The sequence below is a fragment of the Diabrotica virgifera genome, chromosome 5 (genome assembly GCF_917563875.1).
Source record: "Diabrotica virgifera virgifera chromosome 5, PGI_DIABVI_V3a".
NCBI lineage: Eukaryota > Metazoa > Arthropoda > Insecta > Coleoptera > Chrysomelidae > Diabrotica > Diabrotica virgifera.
Window position 1 is genome coordinate 184,214,930 of NC_065447.1, and position 13,103 is coordinate 184,228,032.

At 35.2% G+C, this 13,103-nt stretch overlaps 1 protein-coding gene across 1 annotated transcript in view; it reads right to left on the reverse strand.

Moving 5' to 3' along the window:
- Positions 1–1,231: 1,231 nt before the first annotated feature.
- The window catches only part of LOC114327848 (uncharacterized), a 29,753-nt gene continuing 17,881 nt past the window's right edge, over positions 1,232–13,103 (reverse strand). Inside the window, exon 2 of the mRNA XM_028276556.2 lies at positions 1,232–1,971. Within this exon, the coding sequence (XP_028132357.2) occupies positions 1,249–1,971 (723 nt within the window). The 3' untranslated portion in view covers positions 1,232–1,248. The remainder of the gene's footprint in view (positions 1,972–13,103) is intronic.

The window sequence follows — 13,103 nt, forward strand, 5'->3', positions numbered from 1 at the left end:
CAAATTCGTTAGGATTTGATGTAGATGAAATGAAACGAAAGAAATGAAAAAGGGCGCTGAAATGGGTAAACTTGAAATTAAGTTTCTGAGCACAGAAACTTAATTTAAAAAGACGAATGGAAAAAAACAAAATAGATTATCTGATTGCATAGACTAGACCAGCGGTTCTCAATCTGTTTTACATGTACCACTGGTGGCACATCTCATTATTTGCGGTGGTACACAAGCCACAAAAAAAATTAAAATAGTAGTGCTTAGTAAGTCTTGATAATACAATCTAAAAATATAGGTGGTACCAAAAATAATAAAAAGAACTGTAGGTGGTACATGACTCAAAAAGTTTGAGAGCCCCTGGACTAGACGATAAAATTACTTACTCTAGATTTGCAATGCATCGGGTAGTTACAATGTATGTACCTAACGATAACGAGAGCATAGGGCTTTTCATCGACTGTCAATTGTTTCGAGCTTCTGCATTGTGTCACATAATATTAAGATATCTACGACATACGTCTTTGGTTTGTATTATTGTAGATACTAATAACGTATGACGTAGATATATAATATTACGTGACACATGACAGCAGCTCGAAACAAATGACTGTGAATGAAAAGCCCTATTGTTGTAATGCGAAACCATATTAATACACAGAATGGGTAAATGAGAACACCATAGAAGAGTTTGCTGAATATTTTCAGAACAATTTATGAACATATGTATAAAAAAAGATTATTGGAAATTATGGAATATAAATCCCAATAGTATTGATGAGGGATTGTTTCATAAATCAAAACATACATAATTATATGTTCACTATAATGGAAATGGAAAGTTAGAAAAGACTCGCATTTTCTGAAATTTTCGGATGTGATATGGAATTTTTATGAATATGTATTAGAAAACTTTCTGATGTGTTAAAAGACTAGTAACAAGCTTTTGGTCAATGGTTCAGAACATGCCTAGAAGAGTAGGTCTTGAAGATTTTTTGCTTTTTTGTAAATTCTAATTTAAACAATTTTTGGTACGACCTTTTCAATTTTCAACTTTATAAATTGCAGTTTTATTTTGAAACTTTCATGTCCTGGGTCAGCTTTTATTTATAAAATATAATTTTACACAATGGTAAAAAATTTATGACCAAGGGATTTTAAAATTGAAACAACTTAAATCATTATACAACTTGGTAACGAAATAAATTTTTAAGATAGACCATTGGTAAAAAAAGTCAAATCAATTAAAAGTTTTATTTATCCCATGCCAGGCACTCTATATAAAAATTCTCCATCATAATCGTAATAACAATCATTTAATCTATAGGTATAACCCTTCTTTATTAACTTCTTGGGAATTACTATCTTCTCTGGATAAATCAAATGTGAATAGTCCTTTTCAGTTTTTACAGTCAAAGAACATCCTGCATTATTTGTATATTTGTTTTCTGGAATAACTGACACATCTTCCTTATTTAATACTACCACATCTTCTTCCTGTTGGTGTGTATTAACATAAATATTTTCCTCTTCCGCACTTAAACCTAATCCTCTGCTTGCTTTTCTTTCAATATTATCTTTTAATTGGGTTAGAGTAATTGGTCTTTTGTCTTTAATGTCTTCTTTTTTAATAGGTAGGTAAGTGTTCTTTTCAAGACTTTCTCTTGATTTGAAATTTTTACTAAGATTTACTTCAACGACTTCGTCTTTTTCAGTATCTACTTTGTTTTTTAACCTTTGGTAGCCAGTAATTATTTCAGAAAATTCTGACTGAATTTTTGGTTTGTTCACAATTTCTTTTTTCTTGTTTTCTAATTGAACATTAACTTTCCTATTTGTAAATTTATTTAAATGTTCTACTAAATCTGGAGGCAAATCTGTTAATTTGCCTTTTCTAAATTTCTGCCAATTTTTTTCCACTGTAGCATCATGATTTTTCATTTTTGAGTCTCCCTTTGAAAACTTTGCTTTTAGAACTTTCTGAAACAAAAAAAATTAAATTAGATATTTCTGATAGTAATATAGAAAATGGTGTCATGATTTATCAGACACTACAGACATACCAGTGGTAGTCGGACAGTAGGTAGTAGATGGGTAGGAAAAATTGAGAAATTGTCCCCTATAAGGCTCAAAATTAAAGAAAAAATTGGGGAAACAAAAATATATCATCTGACATGAAATGTAAAACACAGACTGAAAGACAAAATCAAAACCAATAAACCTGCGAGTTAGGAAAATTAAGGGAACTTAATGCATATAAGTTATTATAGTTGTGCAAACAAACTAAAAGAGTGCAAACTTATGGTTGTGCAAACAAACTAACAAAATGTGTACTTAAATGAACAAGGGATTATTCCGTAAAACAGGTAGATCCACTGCTGATACAATTTCACACCTTGAAGAATAGTACCCGGCTGAGCTGAATACTAATGACATCAGAATCAAAACCTGCTAAATCCTAAATTTTTCGTTCTGCCAAATACAAATTAAAGTACAAATTTCTGAAGATGTAAGGGGTATACAGAAATATGACAAATTTTATGACTTTATTGACGACCCTTTGATTGAGAAATGCCGGATACTTTTTGGAAAATTGACATTTTTAATGTTTTTTTAGTCTCCTGACAAAATTTTAAATTATGGATCTAGCAAGTTTTGATTCTATAGGCCTCAATTTGGACAACAGCACCCCGCTCAGCTGAATAATTATGACTCTCTTAAATACACTAAGCGCCAAAATTAACGCACCACCTTAAAAATGGGACATTTATAATGTCTCATATTTCCTAAACCTGTTGTCCGATTTTAGTGATTTTTTTAATATGTTATAGCTTTATTCTTCAAGAATATCGATGTAATAATATTGTTGCTAAACAGATAAGTGTCATTGTATACCGGGTGTAACAATGATAGTGTGTTTTTTCCTCAAAGTTTGAAACACCCTGTGGAATATTCTAGCGTATATAAAATATTGAAATTACAACTCAACTGTAACCTTAGGCTATTTTAACATTTTGCTTTTTGATTCTAAGCTTATGTTGGATAATAAAAAAGTTAGGTACTTTAATAACTAGCAACGTTCTTCATCAATACAGGATGTTTCTAAATAAGTGCGACAAACTTTAAGGGATAATTCTGCATGAAAAAATAATAACTGTTTGCTTTATAAACATATGTCCGCAAATGCTTCGTTTCCGAGATAAGGGATGTTGAATTTTTTCTTACAAACTGACGATTGATTTATTGCTCTAAAACCGGTTGAGATATGCAAATGAAATTTGGTAGGTTTTAAGAGGTAGTTATTGCGCATTTTTTGGCATACAATTAAGAATTTTATATTCACCATTGGCGTGCATACGGGTCATATTACCCGGTCATATTACCCGTATGCACGCCAATGGTGAATATAAAATTCTTAATTGTGTGAAAAAAAATGCGCAATAACTACCTCTTAAAACCTACCAAATTTCATTTGCATATCTCAACCGGTTTTAGAGCAATAAATAAATCGTCAGTTTGTAAGAAAAAATTCAACATCCGGTATCTCGGAAACGAAGCATTTGCGGACATACGTTTATGAGGCAAACGGTGATTATTTTTTCATGCAGAATTACCCCTTAAAGTTTGTCGCACTTATTTAGAAACACCCTGAATTGATGGTGAATATGTTTGATTGAGTGAATATGTTCATGTTTAACAAAATAAAACATGTTTTTGGACGGTTTTTCGGAGATAACTCAAAAAGTAAGTATTTTAGCGAAAAAAATATTCTTAGCAAAAATATAGCCCATAAAAAATTGAAAAAAAATGGTGTTATACATGAGGTCTGTAGACCCAGTATAAGCAGAGTTGCAGCTAATGAAAAGTAGGTTCTTCTTCGTCAAATTCCAAATCGAATATTTCAGTTTGAAATAACCCAAAAACGGAGCACGTTTCGGGAAAAATTAATTGTAACTTTTTTAAAGTGTTTAAAAAAAAAGGTTTATCTTTGTTTTTGAAAAAACTTGTAATATTAAAAGTAAGTGAATTACGCTCAAAATATTGTTGGTCCCTTTTATTTTTTGGTAAAAAAATCGCGAAAATCACCCCCTAATTAGCATCACATATACATTTTAACATTACCACTTCACAAGTTACTTTATCTTCAAGTTACAAGTTTCATCGGTTCAAAGTGCTTCGTTTTGAAAAAGCTGTAGTTAAAATGGCTTAACGAGTAACTAATCACGAGTTTAGGCAAATTTTGAACAGCCATAGCATAACCAATTTTTGTGTAACAAGAAAACAAAAAATCAAAAATATTCAGAAAAGCAAAACGTACATTTTACTACTCTTTGGAGATTTTTGGTATTCCTAATTGTTTAATTAAAAGTTAATTCCATAAACAATTACATTTTTTTTCAAAATTAAAGAAATGTTTGATTTTAAACCCAATTTTTTTCAAAACTGAGCACTTTGAACCAATGAAACTTATAGAAAATATAAACAATACATAAGTAAAGTAACTTGTAAAGCGGTCACGATTAATTTTATTTGAGAAGCTAATTAGGGGGTAATTTTCGCCATTTTTTTATCAAAAAATAAAAGGGACCAACAATATTTTGAGCGTAACTCACTTACTTTTAATGTTAGAAGTTTTTTAAAAAACAAAAATAAACCTTTTTTTAAACACTTTAAAAAAGTTAAAATGAATTTTCCCCGAATATGGCTCCGTTTTTTGGTTATTTCACATTGAAATATTCGATTTGGAATTTGACGAAGAAGAACTTACATTTCATTAGCTGCAACTCTGCTTCTACTGGGTCTGCAGACCTCACGCATACACCATTTTTTTCAATTTTTTATAAGCTATATTTTTACTAAGAATATTTTTTTCGCTAAAATACTTACTTACTTTTAAGTTAACCCACCCATATCTGGTTGTACCACTCCCCTGGCGTAAATTTAAGTAGAAGACCCTCTGGTCTTCACTGCCACATCTCCATTCTACGGCACTGTTCACATCGCCAATATATAGTCAACCGACCCGATATTATCTACCAGCTGTATCTATCCTACACTCCGAGTACAACCAGAAAATGCTATCCCTCCTTCATCCTTTTTCCCGCTAAACCTACACCCCCAACACACAAGGTAAAGGTGTAATTGTACCGTGCCCAGGCCTGCATGGCAGTTGTGTGTCTAAATTGAACTGTCTCAAACGGTCGACTGGGGGAACCAGGCCACACCCCCTTTCATTTAAGGCCTTGTACCGGCACAGGGAGCGCTGCTGGTATGGACAGTTTATTTCTCCCATACTCGTGGGATCAATATGGAACCATGCAAAAATTTAAAAGATTTAACCCTAGGGGTCTCGCAGGAGAACCCAACAAACAATCAAACTTCCACTGAGACTGTTCGGCAGAATCTGGAAGAAAATAATCCCATCACATCGGGTAATAAAAATACTGAGGACGCAATGCGGACTCCTTTAAAAGATGCTGAGGATGAGGTTTCTCGGCCAAAAATATCTGGGGCACAGAGAAGAAAGCTTCGAAAAATGAGAGAACAGGGAATTGATACTTCTAAGGTCAAATTACCTCCTAGACCTCAAAATAAAACTCCTGGAAATGCCGAAATCACACAAGCTGTCAAGCGGACTGTGCCTGATAGAAGCACTCCTGAGGAGAAATTAACAAAAAAGAGCAGAACTGCTGCTGCCTCTTTCAAAAAGCTCAGCAGCAACTACAAAGCAGCTCTTACGGGAATAAAGACGGCAATAATTCCCAAAGAATACCCAGACATATCTGTAACGGAAAAAGACGTTGGGGCAATAAAAGAGGCCCTAATTAAACTTATCGATGAGGTTCCTTGCGCACCTCGTTACGAAGGTAATCGGCTCATGGATGGATACTATGGGTTGATATGTGCTGACGAGGAGTCCTTTAAGATCACAAAGGATTTCTTGGAAGAAAATACGGAGTGGAAGGTCGTTAAGGCTGAGGAACTCCCAAAATCGAAGCGTGTACTGATGTACCTTCCAGAGACTAAAAATGAGGATCTGAAAGTGCCACTGGCACGAATTGAAAAACAAAATCCTGAACTAAGGACCAGTCGTTGGGCAATTCTGAGTTCCAAACCAGCAACTGACGGAGGACTGCATGTGAGTCTCCGAATTGATAAGGAGTCAGAGGCACAGCTCGGAAGGCTTCAATGGAAGCCTTATTACCTTCTACAGCGAGCAAGTATTATACCGTTGGAAGAGGGTAAAGCAGGACAGGCTGGGAACATTGGGGAACCAAAACCTGCAACGATTACTTCCGAACTGCAGGAGGCCGAAGGGGAATCTATGCAGGTGGAAGAAATTACAAGAGGGCCTGTTAGAGACCCCAAAAATGAATAAACTGCAAAATTAAGATCATACAGATCAATTTGCAGCACAAAAAAACAGCTTCGGCACTTTTGTGCCAGGAAGTACCTGAGAAAAACATTGATATGGTGCTTATTCAAGAACCGTGGATAAATGAAGGTAAGATACGGGGATTAAATGTTAAGGGATGGGAACTAATTTTGGGAGTACCTGACAATAAAATCAGAACTTGTATATTTTGTAGATCTGACCTTAACCTGGTACCAGTTATGGAGCTCTGTACGGGAGACATGACAGCTGCCAGAATTAAACTGAATTGCAATGGGTTGGTTACAGAGTTGATTGTTGCGTCTCTTTACCTTCCTATTGACAGTAAAGAACAACTTCCAGGGACTAACCTAGAGAACCTTCTAGAATACACCAATGATAAGCATACAGAACTTATCATTGGAGTCGACTCCAACGCCCACCACATCATTTGGGGAAGCAGAGATACAAACAATAGAGGTAAGTTACTTTTTGAGTACCTTTGCACTACTGAACTTGATCTTCTGAACAGGGGTAATAAGCCCACCTTCAGGACATCAAGAGCAGAATCACTAATCGACCTAAGCCTATGCTCTATGGGGATTGGGAACATAATATCTGACTGGCATGTGTCGGATGCGTTATCCTTAACGGATCATGCATACATATGCTTTGAGATAAACTCAGTCAAACCGGAACCAAGGTTCTATAGAGACCCTAAGGTGACCGATTGGGAATCCTTTAAGAGGGATCTTGGAACAAGGGTACGGAATTATCCTAAAAGGCCAAAAAACAATGTTGAGGTTGAGATGGCAGTAGACTGGTTGCAGCATGCAATAGTCGTCTCATATGATGAAAACTGCCCGTTAAAAGAAAGTCACCCTCCCAGGCAAGTAACTTGGTGGAATAAGGAGCTGTCTGATCTCAAAAGAGAAACAAGACGGCTCTTCAATAGGGCGAAGAAATCAGGTGATTGGGAAGCATATAAGGCTAAACTGAAAACCTATAATAAGAAAATCCAATCCGCTAAGGAAAGATCCTGGAGATAATTCTGTGAAAACATTGAAAGTGTACCTGAAAGCGCCAGGGTTAACAGAATCCTCAAAAGAGATAACATTAACAAACCCAAGTCAATGAAATTGCCCAATGGGAAGTATACGGACACAGAGAAGGAGGCTGTAGAGCATCTTTTAAGTGTTCACTTTCCAGGGTCGACGCAATTGACTGCTAATAACAATCATCAAGCAAACAATAGCCCAACCAAAAGGGACTGGCTGACCTCTGACGAGATCTTTGGTTCTCACAAGGTCAGATGGGCTATTGAAACTTTTGAACCTTATAAAACTGCGGGACCGGATGGTATATTTCCTAAGCTTCTCCAGGAGGGTCTGTAAATAATCATGGGTCCCCTGATCACAATATTTAGAGCTAGCCATGCTCTGGGATACATTCCCAAAGCTTGGAGAAGGGCAAGGGTGGCGTTTATTCCCAAACCAGGAAAAACAGATTACACCTTAGCAAAATCCTACAGGCCTATAAGTCTGACCTCATTCATGTTAAAAACCATGGAAAAAATCTTGAACGAACACATCAAGAAAAACAATTTAAATGAAAATCCACTGCACCAACGGCAATGGGCGTATCAGGCAGGGAAATCAGGTGAAGCCGCCCTGCACAATCTAGTGTCGGAACTCGAAAGGAGTCTGCATCAGAAAGAAGTCGCCCTTGCTGCATTTTTAGACATAGAAGGTGCATTTGATAATACCTCAATCGAGTCTATACAAAGCGCACTGGTGAGGAAGAAAATCAACAACACAACATGCAAGTGGATTATTCAGATGCTTCAGAGCAGAATAATATCCACAGATACGCATGAAGATACCATAAATCTGAGGGCAACTAAGGGATGCCCTCAAGGCGGTGTATTGTCACCGTCATTATGGAACATAGTTGTCGATGATCTGATTCATGGGCTAAGCGCCCAAGGAATCTGGGTCCAGGGTTTCGCAGATGATATCGTGATAGTAACTAGGGGAAAATTTCCCAGCACTGTTGCGTATCAGATGCGATATGCCCTTCACTACATAGAGAACTGGTGTCTGAAAGAGAACCTCTCCGTGAACCCTTCTAAAACTAAACTGGTAGCCTTTACAAATAAGAGGAAGCTTACTGGACTGAGTGAGCTGAAATTATTTGGAGAGGTACTGGAAAGAACCAATGAGGTTAAGTATCTAGGGGTAACCCTGGATTCGAAACTCAATTGGAATACTCATATTACCAATATAACCAATAGGGCTAAGCGACTCTTCTGGAACTGCAGACGAGTTGTAGGTAAAACCTGGGGATTGAAACCAAAGGTGATATGTTGGTTGTACACATCAGTGATACGACCGACAGTTACTTATGGGTCAGTACTCTGGTGGAGAAAGACAGCTTTGCAATCTTGTGTGACCACTCTCACCACCCTACAAAGACAAGCGCTTCTAAATATAACAGGAGCCTTGAATAGTACAGGAACGGCTTCATTAGAGGCTATCACAGGTCTCCCTCCGCTGGAATTGTATATTTCGGCGGTAGCCTTTATGAACATCCTGAGGCTCAAAGCAAACAATACTTGGAGGCCAAATTATGTATTGAATAGCCACACAAACATTACTGGGACTATACTTGAGGAATACATCTTTATGATGAACTTAGATATGATGACACCAGAACTAATCTTCACTGAGAAGATTAACACAATTATACCATCTAGAGAACAAAAAGTCCCAAACATTAATGGAGACTTAATATGGTTCACTGATGGATCTAAAACTGCCCATGGTACTGGATCAGGAGTCTTTGGGCAAACATGTAACTATAATAAATCTTACAGCCTAGGTCAACATACAACGGTGTTCCAGGCTGAAGTTTTTGCTTTGGTGGCATGCATTGATGAAATAATTGATGAGGACCCTAAAGCTAAGAGAATCAACATTTACACAGATAGCCAATCGGCTGTTCTGGCTGTAAAGAACCCTCTCACCAAATCAAAACTGGTGAGAAACTGCAAAGATCTCCTCAATAACCTGGCAAAAGACAACAAAGTGTCTTTAATATGGGTGCCGGGTCATGAAGGGGTGCACGGGAACGAACGAGCAGATATGTTAGCGAAACAAGGCTCGAGAAAAACTTTTGAAGGCCCGTGGCATCACTAAAGATGCTATGAAAAACGAGGTTCAGAAATGGCTGATAAAGAATCATCAAAATAAATGGAGAACCACTCAAGGGCAAATCCAGACTAAAAAAATAATCAAGAATATGTATTGATAAAAAACTCTCGAACAGTTTGATGAACCTCAATAAACGAGAGATCAAAACGGTCACTGAAATGGTGACTGGACATTGTCGTTTAAGAAATCACCTATACAAACTAGGTAAGGTGAATGAACCATGGTGCAGAAAGTGCGAAATGGAAGAAGAAACTGCCATACACATACTATGCTATTGCAGTGTGCTAGGTGATGTAAGGCAGAACTTCACTGGTCAAATGAGGTTTGAACCAGAAGAGATCTTAAAACTACCAATAAGAAAACTGTTGGCCTTCGTTGAGGCCACAGGACTTATTAAAGTTTAAGGAGAAGAACAGGGTTTGGTACAAAGGTCTTATGACCAAGTGCCAGAGACTAACGAGTCTCGCCTGAGTTAAGAAGAAGAAGAAGAAGAAGAACATTTTGCTTTTTGATTCTAAGCTTATGTTGGATAATAAAAAAGTGAGGTACTTTAATAACTAGCAACGTTCTTCATCAATACAGGATGTTTCTAAATAAGTGCGACAAACTTTAAGGGATAATTCTGCATGAAAAAATAATAACTGTTTGCTTTATAAACATATGTCCGCAAATGCTTCGTTTCCGAGATAAGGGATGTTGAATTTTTTCTTACAAACTGACGATTGATTTATTGCTCTAAAACCTGTTGAGATATGCAAATGAAATTTGGTAGGTTTTAAGAGGTAGTTATTGCGCATTTTTGGCATACAATTAAGAATTTTATATTCACCATTGGCGTGCATACGGGTCATATTACCCGTATGCACGCCAATGGTGAATATAAAATTCTTAATTGTGTGAAAAAAAATGCGCAATAACTACCTCTTAAAACCTACCAAATTTCATTTGCATATCTCAACCGGTTTTAGAGCAATAAATAAATCGTCAGTTTGTAAGAAAAAATTCAACATCCGGTATCTCGGAAACGAAGCATTTGCGGACATATGTTTATAAAGCAAACGGTCATTATTTTTTCATGCAGAATTACCCCTTAAAGTTTGTCGCACTTATTTAGAAACACCCTGAATTGATGGTGAATATGTTTGATTGAGTGAATATGTTCGTGTTTAACAAAATAAAACATGTTTTTGGACGGTTTTTCGGAGATATAGCCCATAAAAAATTGAAAAAAATGGTGTTATACATGAGGTCTGTAGACCCAGTATAAGCAGAGTTGCAGCTAATGAAAAGTAGGTTCTTCTTCGTCAAATTCCAAATCGAATATTTCAGTTTGAAATAACCCAAAAACGGAGCACTTTTCGGGGAAAATTCATTATAACTTTTTTAAAGTGTTTAAAAAAAGGTTTATCTTTGTTTTTAAAAAAACTTGTAATATTAAAAGTAAGTGAATTACGCTCAAAATATTGTTGGTCCCTTTTATTTTTTGGTAAAAAAATCGCGAAAATCACCCCCTAATTAGCATCACATATACATTTTAACATTACCACTTCACAAGTTACTTTGTCTATGTATTATTTATATGATCTGTAAGTTTCATCGGTTCAAAGTGCTTCGTTTTGAAAAAGCTGTAGTTAAAATGGCTTAACGAGTAACTAATCACGAGTTTAGGCAAATTTTGAACAGCCATAGCATAACCAATTTTCGTGTAACAAGAAAACAAAAAATCAAAAATATTCAGAAAAGCAAAACGTACATTTTACTACTCTTTGAGATTTTTGGTATTCCTAATTGTTTAATTAAAAGTTAATTCCATAAACAATTACATTTTTTTTCAAAATTAAAGAAATGTTTGATTTTAAACCCAATTTTTTTCAAAACTGAGCACTTTGAACCACTGAAACTTATAGAAAATATAAACAATATATAAGTAAAGTAACTTGTAAAGCGGTCACGATTAATTTTATTTGAGAAGCTAATTAGGGGGTAATTTTCGCCATTTTTTTTATCAAAAAATAAAAGGGACCAACAATATTTTGAGCGTAACTCACTTACTTTTAATGTTAGAAGTTTTTTTAAAAAACAAAAATAAACCTTTTTTTAAACACTTTAAAAAAGTTAAAATGAATTTTCCCCGAATATGGCTCCGTTTTTTGGTTATTTCACATTGAAATATTCGATTTGGAATTTGACGAAGAAGAACTTACATTTCATTAGCTGCAACTCTGCTTCTACTGGGTCTGCAGACCTCACGCATACACCATTTTTTTCAATTTTTTATAAGCTATATTTTTACTAAGAATATTTTTTTCGCTAAAATACTTACTTTTTGAGATATCTCCGAAAAACCGCCCAAAAACATTTTCTTTTTGGTTAAAAATGAACACATTCACTCGCAAATAACTCGAAAAGTATTGACTTAGTAAAAAAACTCTATAGAACAAAAGTTACTTAGAATTAGTCATTTTGTCCAATTTCGGACTTATTTTAAACGTATAGTTTTTCACCCCCGAGAAAAAATTTTTTACCCCGAATTTTCCAATTTTTGTAAAATGGAGAGGGTGTAGAATTGTAAACTTTTTCTTAAATAATAATAGACAATTTCAACTACGTATCCTCAAATTTTCATCCTTACTTTATTTTTTTGGAGGTTTTCGTAAAATTTTGCGTTCCCTGATCGGGCTAAAGGGTCAATCCATGCCAAGTGGTCCAATATAAATTAATGTGGTTGCTTGACTATTTTTAATATATTTTATTTTTCTACCTTTTAAACTTTAGTCTATAGGGGCTACAGAATTTCATTTATTTTATTTTTTTTAAATTTAGTTTGCGGATGACGGCCATTTTTGTTAAAGCGTGTCGATCATTTTCACGGAAAAGATGGCTCCGCTCTTTAGCCAATATTTTCACTGAGGTTTGTCCTGAGAACAATAAATCAAAAACCAAACTTTTTAGAAAAGTACACTCTAAAAAAACGGCCTATAGCATTATTTAATTTCAAACTACCCTTAAGGCCTTAAGAGGATCGGTACGTATTTTCGGCTGCAATGCTATTCAAATGGGGATTCATTTTTTTCGAATCCTGAGAAAACTAATAAGTATTTTTGAAAAATTTAAACGCAGAATGAAAGATCACGTTATTAGCGAGGGCCGAAAGTCCCTGAGAACTTCTATAATGTTTATTTTAATAAGTTACAGGGGTGAAAAACTAAGAGAAAATTTAGTGTGATTTTTAATTTCAAATATATCATTCAAAATAAACTTTTTATTTATTCTAAGGGACTTTCGGCCCTCGGTAATAATTTAGTATTTCATTCTGCGTTTAAATTTTTCAAAAATATTTATTGGTTTTTTCAGGATTCGAAAAAAATAAACACAATGCCGTGGTAATATTTTCCAAATCTATCTTTGTCTTACAACGCACTCAGCCGAATATAATATTGTCAGCATATATTGTCAGTCAGACACTGACAATCAGTGACAATTTTAAATATGTTGAGTTATTGATTAAATATTATTGAAATACAATG